The sequence below is a fragment of the Patiria miniata genome, unplaced genomic scaffold (assembly GCF_015706575.1).
Source record: "Patiria miniata isolate m_02_andy unplaced genomic scaffold, ASM1570657v1 HiC_scaffold_14, whole genome shotgun sequence".
In the NCBI taxonomy this organism is placed as follows: Eukaryota; Metazoa; Echinodermata; class Asteroidea; order Valvatida; family Asterinidae; genus Patiria; species Patiria miniata.
Genome location: NW_024037052.1, coordinates 165,538 through 184,321, shown reverse-complemented (window position 1 = coordinate 184,321; position 18,784 = coordinate 165,538). Strand labels below are relative to the sequence as shown.

Below are 18,784 nucleotides of genomic sequence, written 5' to 3'. Positions count from 1 at the left end.
TTTTAAAACTTCACAGTTGGCATAGTACGGCGCAAGCGAATTCAGTGAGGCAAGAAATATCTTTTTGTAGCGTCGTTGCATGGGGTTACTAGCCTCAGTCAGCAAACAACCAAATCAACTACAAGCTAGAGCTCATCACGCTGGCGTCGCTAGAGGCGGGACCTTAGGGTGTCACCCCCTCCCCTGCCGCCGCCGCCGCGTGGTGAAATCGTCGTCCCGCTGTCCGCGTGCAAGCGGCAAAGTCGTCGGCAAAATATGCCGCGACTAAGAACGCCACCTATTGTTCAATAGTGTCTAAGATCGCGTACTTCGTTCGTACCCCCGCCCTGCAATCAGGACGCTGGGCCACTCTGATGAGCTTCACAGAATCTTGTGAAGGAAGTGGCCTATGACCTATGTATAAAGCATCTTGCTGCAGCTGTTCAAGACCGCAGTCGTACAATGTACGCAAATGCTACCCGAAAACTTTCTATAGAAATGCACACGTTCCATACTGGATGTGATTTCAATTCTGTTTCATTGCGGCCCATGTGGACACAATTTTGAGCGTCGCATAATCCAATCCGACCGTTCGTAATTCGAAACGGAGCCCGGGAAAGTGCCGGGAACAGTTTTACAGAACTTCCTACATTATTACGCATTTTCAACGAAAAACAAACATCTCTAAGCTGGAAAAAAAAAAGTAATGAGTCAAATCTTAACGGCTGCGTTTCAAACTTTGCAGAATCCATAGACATATAATATATTATTATATGTCTATGGCAGAATCATGACCGTGATGACGCGCAGATCACAGGTCACGCAAAATCCAACCAATCAGAGTGTGAATTCATCAGAGTATCCTAGCGTCCTGTTTGCAGGGCGGGCCGGGGTACAAGCGAGGTACTTACTTTGAACAGCGCCTCCGATCGTCAGTGGGCCCCCGCCCATTAACCTCTCCCTCTCCATGGGCGTCGCAAAGGGGAGGGAGAAAGGGGGAGGCGCTCGCCCCCCCCCCCCGGAAAACGAAAAAAAGGTGGGAAAAGGGGAGAAAAGAAAGGAAAAAGAGGTGCGAAGCCAGATTGCTATTAATTTGATGGGGGGGGGGGGGGTACGGCAATAATGCTCCCCTGCTCACGATCGGCCAAATGGTAAATTGAGATTAAAAAGTTACCGTGAAGACGGATAGTACGGAAGACGGAGAGTGCCACTCAATGGGATAGTACGGAAGACGGAGAGTGCCACTCAATGAGTGTGAATATTTTTTTTGTACAGCAGCCGCCACTTATTACGCCGCCAGATAATAAGTGGCGGCCGCCACATAAGTCATAATGCCGCCACATAAGTCATAATGATTTAATTTTTAGTTATTAATTTTATTCACACTTTTTATGTAGCGGCTGCCACTTATTATCTGGCGGCCGCAACATAAAAAAGTGTGAATATAATTTTTTTTCTGTACGTGTGTAAATATTTTTTTTGTACAGCGGCCGCCACTTATTATCTGGCGGCCGCCACAAGTGGCGGCCACTGTACAAAAAATATTCACACTCATTGAGTGGCACTATCCGTGTTCTGTAAAAATCAGACAATCCCGCTGATGAACTTCGGTATCATATCCCTCGGACTTAACTCGGTTCTTCGTGGGAGCTTATTCGAGGCCGGCCGAAAGTTGTCCCAATCCTACGGTGAATCATTAAAGGTTTTGCCCTGCGCCGACGTATAAACAACGTATAAACACTGTTAGCCTATACTCAGTATGTTTCCTACGAGTGAAAGTTATTGGAAAACATCACTTGGGTGGGGCATGGGACTCGAACCCACGACTTCGTACTTTCCAGTACGGAGCTTGTGAAATCGGTTGGCTGGTTCTAATCCGATGAACATGTAGCGGCGGTTATGGTACCGCAAATAACTTGACTATTCATGAGATGGAACTTGCGTCGGGGTGATGTAAATCAATAGGTTTTGCCCTTCCCCGACCGGGGCCGTAAGTCCGGACTCCTCATAGGACCGACGCCTCATATGAGGCATACAATTCCGCCTCATAGGTCCGACGCCTCATAAGTTCGACGTCGGAAAAACGAAGCGTACTGAGCGTCGGAGCTTTGAGGTGTCGTCGGAGCCATGATGAGGCGTCGGACCTATGAGGCGTCGGACTTGGGCCTTTATTTGGTTGGGGGATACCATTTTGTCGGTCTTATGAGGCGTTGGACTTATGAGCGGACCCCCCCCCCCCCCCACGACCAGCAGTCCCGCAAGCTCGGTGGTTGATTGGTATTAATTTCGTCTGCACTATTGTAAGCGGGAGGACGCGGGTTTGAGTCCCACCCGAGTGATATTTTCCAACTTTCACTCAGGAAGTAACATACTGATTATACAGTGTTAACACGTCCTCGAAGAGCAACGGACCCTATATTGGTCACCCTGACCCAACCCGTTGTGTTTGGGGTGGGGTGGGGCTAAAATTATGGATTTTATATTACTTTAGACATCTCGTTTTCACTTGCAAAAAGTGCAATTGGTATTGTAAGTTTTTGTTTTTAGATGCAGGAAAAGGTTTATAATCTACGAACAAAGAGTTATTTTTGTTTGAATAGTTTCTTATGTGTTAGGTCTAACTTGCACCAAAATAATGCGCGGACTAACTGTACTAGCGCGAGTTACCGTAACGAAAATTACCGAAATATATCCGTCTAGATATTTGATTGCTCTATTTTCATTTTAATATTTTGATATGGTAGCATACTACTATAGTGACCTACACCCTAACGATGTAAGGGCATGACTATTAGGACATTTCCAAATGCAATTGTATTTAAATTCATGTTTGATATGCCATAAAACGCCATATCGATAATAATCGTATTGCTAAACCAACAGAAATTAAGGTAGTGTAGTCACTTAACTTTTAGGGATCTTCTGTGAGGAAAAAAACACCCTAAATGCTTTGATTTTATAGAATAACAGCACAGAGTTGCAGAAGACACCGTTATTGTGGCATGGCTGCGCCGTTCCGAACTTGATCTCCATAATTATGGAGATCACTGGTTCCGAAAGACCTGAAAGAACAGCCTGCGAAGAGCGCCCCCTTTGTCCTATCGTCGACAGACAGGAAAAAGTGGCCCCCAGACGACTTGTTTTGCAATCCTTACTTCGCATATCGGCACCTCTCGGCACCTGTCTAAACTTTAATAAGATAAGCGCAAAATTTAAACGGAAGTGCGCCCTAAAGTCACCGGTTAAACATGTCTGCTAAGAACATTTTACCACAGAGCAGGTAGGATAACATTTCCTAAGATTAGAATAAGATGTGTAAATACTTCTGAACCACTTTTTAGAAATGTTAAATTCCACACTTTTAGATGTCTAGTTAGGAAAGAATGTTGCAAGTTACAACCTGACGCCACTTCCGCGATTGTGTAGGCCTATGGAGGAGACTGGCCGACTGGAAATTCGGCGATCGTGTAGTGGAGGGCCCCTGTTTTGTTTTGATCAAATTAGAGTCAAAAATGTTTTTCATTGCTAAAAAAATCACCTTTACAATCAAAAGAAGACTTTTGGGAGTAATTGCAGAATACCCCGCCACTCGGAAATACACCCCTAAAATCACTGGCTACGAGGTTGGAATCACTGCAAAAGAAACAATTCAAGTCCATTGCCAGCTACGCGGATACTGAGTGGGGTAATCCTTATTTTTAGGACCCCGTTCCTATATAGGAAGGGAAAGACTCACCAAAACAGTTGACTAAATGACACTCAAAATTGACATTCTGATACTTCTTGGCACATCTGAACAATTGGCAATGACACCTTCTTGACTTCTAAAGACTGCTTTAGCCTGCAAAAGTCACTTTGGTACTGGACAGACATCTGCAAAAGTCAGTTTTGAACAGAACTCGTAAAAAATAGAGGTGTCCTAAAAGTAAGGATTACCCTGAGTGGGGGTCCATTATTTGAGAATGAAGCAACACAAAATGAATGAGAGTTGCTGAACAAAATTCTAAGTCCAAACCAACCACCCTGTTGGCGGCTACGAGGCTACGGAGTGGGAGTCCCCTTGAATATGCTTGAGAACGAAGCAACACAAAAGGAATGGGAGTTGCTGAAAAAATTCTAAGTCCAAACCAACTACCCTGTTGGTGGCTACGCGGTCACAAAGTGGGAGTGCAATGGACTCCGCCCTGGAGCATGACGCATACTCGGCATAGTACATACAAGTAGCGCTGAGAATGTTTATTGAGGTCAATCAGCCGTGACCTCGTAGCCGGCTACGAGGTGGATAGATCGAGTGGCGGGGTATTCTGCAATTGTGCCGACTTTTGGGTAGACAGTCATATTTGAATGAATGTATTTGGTACTTTTTGGTAGGCTACTCACAAATTTACTCAGACTGGGACCGTCATGACCGTGAGTGCATAAAAACGTGCAAAATTACTACTGACGTTTTTTTACTCACCATTAGGCAGGCTAATTAATGCCCACACAACACATACATTAAAATGATATAGTTGCAAGCATGTCACCTGCGAAATTTGAGACCTTAAATCCAATTTTAAGGCAAGTTTTTGGCAGTTCAAAAACCATGCATCAACGTCAATCCCCATGCTCTGGAAATGTGTGTTTGATTCCCAATGTATTCTGGGTAGGTGTATGGAATGTCAGACAAGTCGACCGTTGAGACAACTCGACTCGGGACAAGTCGGCTGTTGAGACAACTCGACTCGGGACAACTCGACCGTTGAGACAGCTAACGTGCACGGCACGTGCACGGTACGGCCACGCGGTTGACCGGAGATGCGCGCACAGGCCCGGCAAATTCGAACGATGTGCAAGGACAATCATGCTGCGCTATATCGGCTCTGCTCTATTATGTGTCATAACTCCCAAACGGCGATCAGCCGCCGTCAAAATCCCCGGTACTATCCCCTAAACTAGGCCCAAAAACATGCGAGGCGACTTGTCTCAACGGTCGACTTGTCTTTCCATTTATCGCACATACGGTCGAGTTGTCTCAACGGTCGAGTTGTCTCAACGGGTGACTTGTCCCGAGTCGAGTTGTCTCAACGGTCGTCTTGTCTGACCCCCGGTGTATGTAGAGCCTTGCAGCTAACTTGTTTTTTATTCGATGGCCAAATGAACATAGCGCCCTCTGTTAAAAAATGAAACATTTTGCATTCACTCAGATCAACAAGAGGGCGCTGTTTTATCTACACGATAATAATGTTATAGCTGAGGAGTCTTTTTGCACAATGCATTGCAGTACACATCAACGTGATGTCTCACGTATGGATTTCGATAGCCCGACTGCGTCTTGCCGTACAGTACTATCGCAAGCTCTGTAGTACGGCCAGACGCCCAATGCTTCCACAGAGGCTGAATTTTTTTGGCCGCTGATGTAGCGATTTTGCTACAGATTTCGATCGAGATTATCTTTTCATCCAGGACACAAATTTCCAAAGTTAAGGTTCTTAGTCGTAGAGCAACTCATACCTTTTCGAAAAAACGTTCTTTTGTCTCAATATTTTCATCCATCTGGCCAAAAGCCGACTTTTCAGTCATCTTTCACAAATATCGTCCCGAAAATGCTCCCCCTTGCGATTTCAAAATGGCGGCCGCGCTGTAATGTATGCATTATGCGAGTGCGCTTGGGCAAGGTAATGAATATGCATCATAGTTTATGACGTTTGTCGGACACTCGGCGCGGCTGGCCATACAAACACGAGGTCATGAACTAAATAATGCATATTCATTATCTTGCCCAAGCGCGCTCGCATAATGCATACATTACAGCGCGGCCGCCATTTTGAAATCGCATGGGGGAGCATTTTCGGGACGATGTTTGTGGAAGATGATGACTGAAAAGTCGGCTTTTGGCCAGATGGATGAAAATATTGAGACAAAAGAACGTTTTTTCGAAAAGGTATGAGTTGCTCTACGACTAAGAACCTTAACTTTGGAATTTGTGTCCTGGATGAAAAGATAATCTTGATCGAAATCTGTAGCAAAATCGCTACATCAGCGGCCAAAAAAATTCAGTCTCTGTGGAAGCATTGGGCGTCTGGCCGTACTACAGAGCTTGCGATAGTACTGTACGGCCAGACGCAGTCGGGCTAGGATTTCGATAACTCTCTGCAAAATTAGAATTAAAAGCTGAATTTTTGGTGATGCAATGCTCACAACAGCAACTTTGCGAGGCAGAAGTTTCGGGGATTATTGAAGAAACTGTAGTGAGTAAGAAGCTTGCAAATTTGATTCACACTGGTTTTATTATGCAGCACAAACTTTTGCACGATATGGATACCTTAAGTTTTGGGACTCTCATACACAGTATTGAGAGTCCCAAATTTTGGACTAAAATTTACTGTGCTGTTTGGGCCTTGCGATTCAGCGCGCCATGCATGCTCAGACTCATGGTACATGATCGCACGGTACATTGCGTGGTGATTGCCATCTTTATTTTTGGGAAGCTTGTTGTCGCCGTTCTGTCATCATCATTTTACCCCCAAATTTCCCTTAAAAAATCAAAAGCCTGCCCTCTATCTATGACATTACTTCTGGAATCAGCCTCCGCTTCTTTACATTCTTTACATACTGAGTAACCTACATGTACACAAACTAAATAGGTCAAGTTTGTCCCAACTCTGCCAAAAATGACCCACAAAAATTCCCCGTTTTGCTCTGACACATATCCAAGACGACAGCAATCTATCAATCAGTCAAGACCCCGTACATGTAGTTGCATGGGTAATGTTGTCCCTGGTCTTTATAGTATCTTTTCCCCTTAGATGTTAGAAAATGGGTTTTTTTAAACCAATTTCAAGACCAGGTTTTACAGTGACATCATTTGTTACTTTTTGTAAAAGTGTTATTGGATTAAGGAAGTAAAGGGAAATATAAGATTTCAAATAAACACTTTGAATAATAGTCCAATGTTTTCAATCACAATACTGTTTTTTTTTTCAAATTTCTCTGGTTATTATTATGTCAGTGTGTGTACATGTACAAATTACCACTACTCCAATGGAACAACTCATAAACTTGCAAATCATAGTCACATGTAGCACAACAATACTTGTCCCTTTCTTTGTTGTTTAGCATAAGCTTGAATGGGAGTTACGCCAACGTGAGGAAGAAATCGCTGAGCTCCAGAAGGCCCTGAGTGACATGCAGGTTTATCTCTTCCAGGAGAGAGATCATGTCTTAAGGCTCTTTGCTGAAAATGACCGCCTGAAGATACAAGAACTGGAAGATAGAAAAAGGTGCGTGGGATTGTCTGATGAAGATGTTTTAAGTCTTGACTAAGGCTCTCAGCTAATGTTCTGCACTGCATGGATCATAGTGAATAGCTGATCTGGATTAGTGTGTTGAGCTTGTCACGGGTGTTGGTCACTTTGCTGAATTACCACTTCGCCGAATAACCACTTAGCCAAATGGCATCAGGTCAACTCGGACCCAAACCAAGTCGGACCCATGCCAAGTCGGACCCACGCCAACTCGGACCCACTACCAACTCGGACCCACTACCAACTCGGACCCAAGACCAACTCGGACCCACTACCAACTCGGACCCAAGCACGACCAACTCAGACCCAACAATGACTTAATCATTAGTTTCAGAGATTATATTTATACATGTAGGTCATCTTAATAGTGCTTATATAGTGAAGATATTCGGTAATTATATTGGTCAGAATGGGGCTTTTAGTTTTGTTGTTTGATTATACTACATTGATTTTGCACTCTTATTACTCATTCACATGAAGAAATGGATATGTGCAATGTTTTCCTTTTTCATCTGCTTTTTGTGGGTGTGTGCCAAATAATCAGTGTTGTAGGTCTCGAGACCGGTCTCGAGACCACTTTTTGCTGGTCTTGGTCTCGGTCTCGGAAGCTGTGGTCTCGGTCTTGGTCTCGGTCTTGGTCCCCTTTAGCCCCATAAATGTGGCCTATTTACTGGACTGCCTCCGTAAACATAGGCCACACATCCACATGTACAAAAATCGTGTCGACGGAGCCAAATTTTGATTTTCACATTTAGGCTTAGTTTGTAGGGTTTTTTTGCTTTAGAAGCATACTCACCCTCTTTATAGGCTAATCAGAAAGTGCTGCCTTTTTCAGATGTATATTTTTCGTGAAATTTCCAGATTCATTTTTACACGTTTGTGTATCAAAATTTCAAAATGAAATTTCACAAAAATTAGACATCTGAAAAAGGCAGCACTTTCTGATTAGCCTGTAAAGAGGGTGAGTATGCTTCTAAAGCAAAAAAAACCTACAAACTAAGCCTAAATGTGAAAATCAAGATTTTTGTACATGTGGATGTGTGGCCTATGTTTACGGAGGCAGTCCAGTAAATAGGCCACATTTATGGGGCTAGGTCCCCTTTGGTCTCGATATTTTGGCTCGTCTCGGGTTGAGACCGGCAATATGTAGCTTTTACAGCTTGATCGATTACTTTTTGTTTACTTCGTTCAGTACAATTAATAGTTAAAACATTTGCTAGCCCGTAGATCAAGCTTGTTATATATCGCGGTCGGTTTGGACTTGACAGCACGTTGGAAAGTCTCCAAAGTACATGTAAAGCTGCAGCAGTTCCAGTCACTGAACGATTTGGAACAAGTTCGGCATTTATCTGTTGAGTCGGGCACATAAAGCAAAGTATAAACTTCTAACAATTTATACAATAAGGGTCAACCATTTTTGGGGATTGTGTAGTTTAGCCCACCCCTGTGGGCGTAATCACTTGCATTTTGTATTCTGATAATAAATGAGGTGCTTCAAATTAGTTATATATTTTCGACCCCACACAATGATCTCTTTAATTTGGGACAGTATTTTGAAGAAAAAGTAAATATTTCAACCTGATTTTCCAGCATTGAACTCACACACTCTTACCAGTTACCACTCACTGTTGCCATGAGAGTGTATGATGAGACCCCATTTTCTGGCTGCTCAGTTTGAAGTACCCCATTATTCCTCAAAAATTAAAATCCCGTTCAGAAAAAAATTAAAAATCCATATCTGGCACATACTGGCTACCACCTCACAACTTGTGGGTCTACATGTACAAGTCCACATTCTATGACAGAAATTTAAAAATTGATTCAACATTTTCTAGCTCCCATTTTTTAAAATCAAGTACATGCACACAAGTCTTGTTAGAAGTTAAGTCCTATATTTATTTAAGGAAAAAAAGAGGCACAATGTAAAATTAAAATTGCATCTTTAAATATCCGTTAGAAGTCATAGCTGAAACCAAGGGGTGACTGTGGAGTTTAGGATCCGAGTTCCTATAACAGATGAAACATCTACCTTTAACTTTTACTTTTGTCAAGATTGGGTGCAGCCCATTATATTTCTTAAGTATAACTACTTTTTGCTCAAGTAACGTGTCATGTATCAATTTGTCAACACTGCCACTGGTCAAAATTTTGGTCTGTAATCTTTGTGAATAGAAAGGTTACAAGTTTCAACTATAATAACGTGTCTTGTTTTTTTATTTCGACTATTGTTATTTATTATCAGCGGTCTTGGTCTCGGTCTCGGTCTCGGACCATATTGGTCTCCGCCTTGAAGGGGCTGGTCTCGGTCTCGGTCTCGGACTATGCGGTCTCAACTACAACCCTGCAAATAATATAAACCAAATTAAATCACACTCAATGAAGGATTTCAATATGTCACAAAAATGTTGTTCAGTGAGGAAGTTATTAATTTGAAATACATGTAGACCTTTCATTTCATGTAATTGTTAGTTTGTTTAATTTTTTTTTTTTTTTACGAATCTGTTTAACTTTTTATACTTTTTTGATTAACTTTTTTCCCCCATGGAACATCATAGTCGAACATACAGACAGCTAATGTACCTGTAAGGCCTTGAAGGATAATCTTCCCAGAGCTCCAATACTCCTTTTTGATGATTGACATTTCATAATTGTAGGGTATTTAATAAGTTGATCTTTTTTTTAGTTCACATGCTGGCTTTGAGTTTTGTGGGTTTTTTAACGAATCTGTGTAACTTACTTTTTTGATTAACCTTTTTTGTTCAATATGGAACCTTCGTTTTTCTTGCAGTGTATGCAATGGTGTTTATGTGTTTTTTTTTGTTAAATACATATACAAATGTACATGTAGAAATTAGAATAGACTTTGTTTTATACTTTATTTATTTTATTGAATGACTTATAATGTTTACTTATATTTATTGAATTAATCGTGTCATGTTTGAAAGTGTTTATGTTTCAATGTCATACTTTCCAATTTTATTTTTCTATGAAGATCTGTTTTGAATTTATGTGGTTTGAATTAAAAATGAAATGAATTGCTGTTAAATTGAGCAAGATGGCGTGAACGATGTCAAATATGAAAATGAATAATTGGTTAAACTTTAATTTTAAATTTTACTTTTGGTTAAAGCGCAATATGTTTCAATGGAAACAAATAATAAAAATAAATAATTAATTACACTTTTAAAGCGCATTTCAAAAAAGCATTTCAATGCGCTTTACGACGACAAACTGCTGCAATACAGATATTTTACCTGACAACTACAATGAAAATTTATACTTAAAAGCATCACTGTATTAACAGATGATAAGTGGACAAACTTTATGAAATTGTCAAATAATTGTAAAAGTCCGAGTTGGTCATGCATGGGTCTGAGTTGGTAGTGGGTCCGAGTTGGTTGTGGATCCGAGTTGGTAGTGGGTCCGATTGAGTTGGCGTGGGTCCGAGTTGGTAGTGGGTCCGAGTTGGCCTGGGTCCGAGTTGGCTTGGGTCCGACTTGGTTTGGGTCCGAGTTGGATCGAAACCAGCCAAATTACCACTTAGCCAAATTACTGCTTTGCCCAATTACCACTTCGCCGAAAGTATTTGCTAACACATTATGCTCGCATGCACAAACTCATGGTAATTATAACAGCTGACTGGTACTTAATATTAAGTGGTTTTCATACTTGTTGTGTCTTCTATTACTAGGTTTATGTGACATTGTCCTCTCAATTCACTTTGAAAGTGCAGAAGTGGAATTTATAAAATATATTAATCATTGACTGTCCGTACACGGTGACCATGTTTTTGGTCGCACACAGTTAATTCTGAAACTTTTTTTTTTTCTTTTTAAATCTTCATCCCCTTCAGTACTGTTTCAAGTTGACTATAGAATGAAAAAAGTTGAATCTCATATGGGTTTGGATAGGAAGGGGTAAAACAACCCCAAGTTTTTCATGTAGCTCGTTTTTATGGCTCCATACATACATGTACGTGTCTGTAGGCATTTCTTTATGGTGTAAATCAAGGACACACACATGCAACATCATCAGTGAATTGTAAATGGAAGACGAGTTTGATTAGAAAACGTGTACTAAACCAATGAGAGCAGATGCAAAAATGTTCAGAGTATAAACAAAGGAAAGGGAAGAGAAACATTAGAAAATCCTTGATTTACACCATAACAAACTTGTTAGTACGTGCGTTTGCGTGCAATTCGGCGAAGTGGTCATTCAGCGAAGTGGTAATTCGACGGAGTGGCAAGTAGGCGAAGTGGTTATTCGGTGAAGTAGCAAATCGTTGAAGTGGTTGTCGACAAAGAGGTTGGTTGGCAAAGCGACTGCAAAAACCTTGTCACAATAGCAGTGCTACTGCCTGTCCTGAGGCTGAATTGAATCCATGTACATGTACCTGTAATCTGTATGTTGTGCAGATGGATGGTGACTGTTTATACTTAAAAACATCACTGTATTAACAGATGATAAGTGGACAAACTTTATGAAATTGTCAAATAATTGTAAACGCTGTCAAATGATTGTAAAAGATGAGTCCGAGTTGGTCATGCATGGGTCCGAGTTGGTAGTGGGTCCGAGTTGGTTGTGGATCCGAGTTGGTAGTGGGTCCGATTGAGTTGGCGTGGGTCCGAGTTGGTAGTGGGTCCGAGTTGGCCTGGGTCCGAGTTGGCTTGGGTCCGACTTGGTTTGGGTCCGAGTTGGATCGAAACCAGCCAAATTACCACTTAGCCAAATTACTGCTTTGCCCAATTACCACTTCGCCGAAAGTATTTGCTAACACATTATGCTCGCATGCACAAACTCATGGTAATTATAACAGCTGACTGGTACTTAATATTAAGTGGTTTTCATACTTGTTGTGTCTTCTTTTACTAGGTTTATGTGACATTGTCCTCTCAATTCACTTTGAAAGTGAAGAAGTGGAATTTATAAAATATATTAATCATTGACTGTCCGTACACGGTGACCATGTTTTTGGTCGCACACAGTTAATTCTCAGAAACTTTTTTTTTTTTCTTTTTAAATCTTCATCCCCTTCAGTACTGTTTCAAGTTGACTATAGAATGAAAAAAGTTGAATCTCATATGGGTTTGGATAGGAAGGGGTAAAACAACCCCAAGTTTTTCATGTAGCTCATTTTTATGGCTCCATACATACATGTACGTGTCTGTAGGCATTTCTTTATGGTGTAAATCAAGGACACACACATGCAACGTCATCAATGAATTGTAAATGGAAGACGAGTTCGATTAGAAAACGTGTACTAAACCAATGAGAGCAGATGCAAAAATGTTCAGAGTATAAACAAAGGAAAGGGAAGAGAAACATTAGAAAATCCTTGATTTACACCATAACAAACTTGTTAGTACGTGCGTTTGCGTGCAATTCGGCGAAGTGGTCATTCAGCGAAGTGGTAATTCGACGGAGTGGCAAGTAGGCGAAGTGGTTATTCGGTGAAGTAGCAAATCGTTGAAGTGGTTGTCGACAAAGAGGTTGGTAGGCAAAGCGACTGCAAAAACCTTGTCACAATAGCAGTGCTACTGCCTGTCCTGAGGCTGAATTGAATCCATGTACATGTATATATACATTGTACCTGTAATCTGTATGTTGTGCAGATGGATGGTGACTGTTGGGGAGGATTCTTTGATTGGCAATGACGGACTGACAACCTTGCGGGCAGAGTACAGGTCATTGTTTGCAGGGCTGGGTAGAGCTTCAAGTTCTCTCTAGGTGTGCTTCACAAAACAGGTCTCTATTAATGTTGTGCATTTTTCCAATAATTTAGTCTTTGAATATTGGAACTTGAATTTGAACAAAAAAATCATCCAATGACATTGAAATAATTTGGAATGTATCGATATAGATTTTGAGCTAGCTGACAACCTGGCATTTGGCAGATATTGAAGATCCACATTAGGGCTTACATTCCTCATGAAAACTCTCAAACCATCTGCGTAAAGTGTGGCGTTTGACTAAACAAATCAAATCTCTCAACTTAAACTCATAAAATCACATCATGGACGGTTTTTTGTCATTGCTCACATTAAAAAAACAATTCAATTTGATAAAATGCTATTCGGATATTCGGTGGATGATCAAATATTTGGATATTCGGTATATTTTGCACAACCCTTGTCTAGACTAAGCAATTGCAATTTGTTCCACACTAGTGCAAAAGTATGTTTAGAGATGATGCATTCATGAACATGTATGAATGTTGGTGCTGCTTTAATACCCCACATGTACAATCAGTTACACGTATAATGTGATATGGAAGTAAACAAACCCTGTTAGTTTGGATTTACCAAAGGTGTACTAACTTGAACTTTTCCAATGATTTGATTTGTACTTGACAGAATCCAGCATCTGTTATCATTATCAAGCCCATCAGGTCCTGAAGTGACATACTTCCACAAAGAACCATCAACGCGGGCAATTGTCACACAGAAACACCCACAAAAGAGACATCCACATGCAGGTCAGTGTGTAACACCGCACTGGCAACTCTACCAACGGGGCTGCAGACTCATATTTGTCAATGTCCTTGGCCAAAATTTGTTAATCAATTCCCTCGCCCATCCATGGGCAATTCTACAGAATTATAAACCTGAATGCCAACAATTCTTAATGGCCAAAATGCCACAAAAGAAATATACATATCAATTTGAAGCATATTATCTGTATTTTATTGACATGTAGTTTATTTAAAAGGGAAGATACAACATCATTGCAAACATCAAAAAACGAAATGATCAAATTATGACGAAATATATTACTGGACTGTCAGTGAATGACAGTCTAAAGCATCCTGTAAAATTCATATTTAGTCATTCCGCATTTTCTTTGCAATCAATTACGCATCTGTGTAGGGGTACAAGCCTGCTAGACTGATTCTCTGACCTAACTTCCTCAAAGTGTACAAAGTGCTACGTCTCATCTTACGTCTCATGTCACCAGACCACAAGAACATGGTTGGATTTCTTAGATTTTCTGGCATTTCCGAACCCAAAACGTGAAATAGGTCAGTTTAAAGGGAAGATACAACATTGGCAAATATTACAAAACGATATGAACAAAGTATCACTAAATACCTTAGTGGATTGTTAGGGGATGACAGCCTAAAGCATCCTGTAAAATCGTGGCTCCTGGTGTGCTGACATTTAAAAAAAAAAAATGGTATTTTTCCAACGCTGGTCGGCCGACCAGCAATGGAGAAAACTGTTTTTTTTTTTAAAACTACTCCTAATTTTTCATAATTAGTTATTCTGTGTTTTCTGTGCAATTGATTACACACCTTTGAAGGGGTACAAGCCTACTAGACTGCCTCTCTGATCTTACAATCCCCCAAAGTCTATAAATTCTCCGTTTCATCTTAAATGGGGTCTGTGAACCAGACTACAAGAACATGAATGGTTTTCTTGGTTTTTCCAACATCTACAAGCCCAAAACGTGAAACAAGTCATTTTAACAATATTTGCTAAAACATACTAATCCTCCAAATCCATTTATTTCTGATTATTGCAGCAAAAGCAAATGTTGTACATGCCCTTTAACAATATTTTTTATAGCACACTAATCCCCCAGATGCACTTATTTTGAACATTGCAGCAAAAGCAAATGTTGTACATTCCCTAACAAGTTCAACAGTTTGGCTGTTACTTGTAAATGGAAAATCAATTGATGACAATACAAAAAATTGATTTGTCTGAGTACGTCCGGTGTTTTGAGCCAATTTCTACTACAGCAACAAAGTTGGATGAATAATTTCTTCTTTGACTCATCAAAGTAACTAGTGACTAACTGATATGTTTTATCAGAATTAAAATCTACCCCGTGATTATAACTACAATTACATACACTGTTGAATTGCCCAAAATGTACGTCTGACACTGCGGAACTGCCCCCATTTAAACATTATTAAGAGTAAACCTAGTCAAGTTCCCTTGTATTGGGTATTTTAAGTGTCAACAGTTCTTCAAGTTGTCCTAAATGTCTCATCCTTTTCCAAACAAGCAAACAACTCAAGGAATGCCATGGATAAGCCAGTTCGGTATTTCAACTGCTTATGTGCACAACGATATGGGTCACCGGTCATTCGGGATAGTAGAACGATCAAAGGCGCATGAATGCGGGTGCGCGACGCTTGTGTGTAAATTACCACCAGAGTGGTCGTGCGCGTAACATCGCCTAACATCGTGTCAGCAATGTTATCCCAAATGACCTCAGGTCATTGAAATACAGAACTGGTTTATTACAATGAATTACAGTCGGGCATTAGAAGACTTTTGACCCAACTTTGAACATTGCATTTTATTCTGGCAAACAATTATATATCTGCACACACTGTCCATCAGATTTCAAAGGTATATGAAGGTGTAACCTGTAATTTCCAAGACGTCTCATGTTTTCTTCTTACTTGCCTGTCTGGTTTTTTTTTCCAGAGGGTGAAATATTGGGGTTTAAAAGCCAGAGTGCCAAGCAGACCACAGAACAACAGAACACGGAGGAATGCACAACACAGAGTTACTGCTAACACAAAAGGTAGGTAGAGATTACATACCGGTATGGTTGAGGCAAAGGGTGGTTGATAAAACATTGCAAAGCCAACACTCCTCAGATCTCATACCAACCATATCAGGCCCATTTTTAGTATTTGTGGGTCAGATAAACTAGTGGATCATAGTATTAATACAATGTATGTCAAATCAGGTTTTGCCCTTCATTGATGTATAAACACTGAATACTCAGTGTGTTACCTCCTGAGTAAAAGTTGGAAAAAATCACTCGGTTGGGACTCGAACCCACAACCTCCTGCTTTCTAGTGCAGATGTTTTACCACTTGACCACTGAGCTAATGGGATCGGTTGGCTGGCTCGAATCTGATGTATTGGTACATGGCAGCGGGCATCGCATTAACTATTTATAAGGTCTATGGGATTTAAATTTTTTTTAAGCATTAATATGGTTAAGGTTTGTGACTCATGATCAGAGGGTCAGGGGTCCGAATCTAGTTGCCGGTTATATGTGTGTCCTTGGGCAAGCCACTTCACCCCCACTTGCCTCTCTCCACCCAGGAGTATAAATGGGTACCGATATTAGCTGGGAAGTAACCTGCAATGGACTGGCATCCTATCCAGGGGGGATAAAAAAATATCCTCGGTCGTTTCATGCCTTTGAAACCGGAGATGTATTGGCTAATGACAGACTTTACTTACTTTCATAGTATTAATAGTAAATATATATATCTGTTGCAGCTTTTGGTAGGTGTGTTGATAATTCCTTGATCAGCTGATGAAATTACCTGTAGTTACTCCCCTGAGAAGTGAGTTTGGCAAAAAAGCCGCCTCATCATACCATGAACTTTCCAAGATTAGTTACATACGTTATCCCAGTAAAGTTGCTTCAATCACGATAATTGATCAGATCATCTCCAAAATGGTGGTTTCTTTTGTCCGAGTCTGTACCAGCAGGTTGATCCTGTTACCATCCATCAATATTTTCCAATCCTCATTTCAGTCCAACAGCGCCCAGCCCAAAGCTGTCCATCCTGATTCAGACCAGCAGCAGGCAGAGCCAGAGAGTCTGTTGCTACAGATTGAAGCTCTACAATCTCAGATGAAGGAACAAGCTGAGCTATCTAGAGAGCGGACGGAAGCCTTGCTGGAGGATCGTAGGGTCAGGATGGAAGAGATGCAGACTGTGATTGAGAGAGATCGCTCCAAGATTCACTCCCTCAATGAAAAGTAGGAACTCCCTTCATTGATTCCTTATAATCTTAAATGAACTTGACAAAGGTGCCCAGTGGCATAGCTAATGATAGGGGAGGAGGATGAGGGGCATGGACCCCTCTGCTCAAAGACTGCCTCCTACTAGAAACTGAGGTCCCTTTAGGGCCCTCCAGCAACTTGGACCCCAGTTACATCCTTGAAGGTACCAATAAAGATAAATGCACATGTGTGCAGTTTGGACAACGGGCAGGGGTTTCAAATAGATTATATTACCTGGTGTTTGTGTTGTTGCATGAATTGGCAAAACATTTCTAAATATGTGGAGTGCCCTGGCCTCATGGTCTGGAGCATTGAACTCGTTGTCTGCGGGTAATTCTACAGGTTGTGGGTTCGAGTCCAGCCTGGGGTTATGGTGCATGTTCCCTTTGGCAAGACACTTTGTCACTCATTGCTTCGCCCCACCCAGGAGTAAATGGGTACCTGTGAGAACAGAGATCGCAATTGTGATTGATTTTAGCTACCTTGCGTCGAAATGACTACACCGAGCTGTATGGGCTTTATTCAGGAGTCGACTATATTAAATTGAAAGCGAGGTAAAATCTTCATATTTGGAACTTGCAAAGAGAAATTAAAGCAGTGACATAAAATTAATTACAAATTAATACCAGTCTGCTTTAATGAAAATTTAAATTTGTTGTTAAACATACCCTAATGTTTTTAAGCCACATTTAAAATAAAAATTGAAAGTGAGGCTAGAATGCAAAAATAGTCTGGCACCATCCTATTCAATAGTTTATAAAATACTGTCAGGGAACATGACTAAAATGACTTCCTCGTGAACAAAAATCCATATTCCACAGGAAGCTGAGATTGTATTTGCAATGTTTCATTGGCCCAATGATCAGGGGTAATAATAATGTAAAGCACTTTGATCTTAGTTATTTTAGAAACCACAGTCTTTCCACACTAGTATATTGGCAACACATCTTGCCAAAATAACATGGAGGCATATGCAGTGTGTGCTTGCTGAAATTACATGAGTCAATTGACTAATAAAACCAAATTAGGTTTTGTCCATCACCGATGTATAAACACTGTATTCTCAGTGTGTTTCCTCCCGAGTGAAAGTTGGAAAAAAATCACTCCGGTGGGACTCGAACCCACGACCTCCTGCTTTCTATTGCAGATGTCTTACCATCTTATGAATAGTTAATGTAGTACCCGCTGCTATGTACATCAGATTCGAACCAGCCAACTGATCCCGTTAGCTCGGTGGTCAAGTGGTAAGACATCTGCACTAGAAAGCAGGAGGTCATGGGTTCGACCGGAGTGATTTTTTTCAACTTTAGGGAATGACAGCCTAAAGCATCCTGTAAAATCGTGGCTCCTGTGTGTCGCATTTTAAAAAAAAATGGTATTTTTCCAACGCTGGTCGGCCGACCAGCAATGTCTGGTTTTTTTTTTCCAGAGGGTGAAATATTGGGTTTAAAAGCCGAAGTGCCAAGCAGACCACAGAACAACAGAACACGGAGGAATGCACAACACAGAGTTACTGCTAACACAAAAGGTAGGTAGAGATTACATACCGGTATGGTTGAGGCAAAGGGTGGTTGATAAAACATTGCAAAGCCAACACTCCTCAGATCTCATACCAACCATATCAGGCCCATTTTTAGTATTTGTTGGTCAGATAAACTAGTGGATCATAGTATTAATACAATGTATGTCAAATCAGGTTTTGCCCTTCATTGATGTATAAACACTGAATACTCAGTGTGTTACCTCCTGAGTAAA

The 18,784-nt window shown here is 40.9% G+C and overlaps 1 protein-coding gene across 1 annotated transcript; it reads left to right on the top strand.

Annotated features, from left to right (window-relative positions):
- Positions 1–4,237: 4,237 nt before the first annotated feature.
- On the top strand, positions 4,238–18,550 carry LOC119721825 (coiled-coil domain-containing protein 77-like; the record flags this gene model as incomplete). Its single annotated transcript, XM_038191778.1, has 4 exons — positions 4,238–4,389; positions 7,078–7,241; positions 13,619–13,740; positions 18,459–18,550. Coding segments are annotated over exons 1-4 (384 nt in total), but the record flags the coding sequence as incomplete, so codon positions are not given.
- Positions 18,551–18,784: the final 234 nt, after the last annotated feature.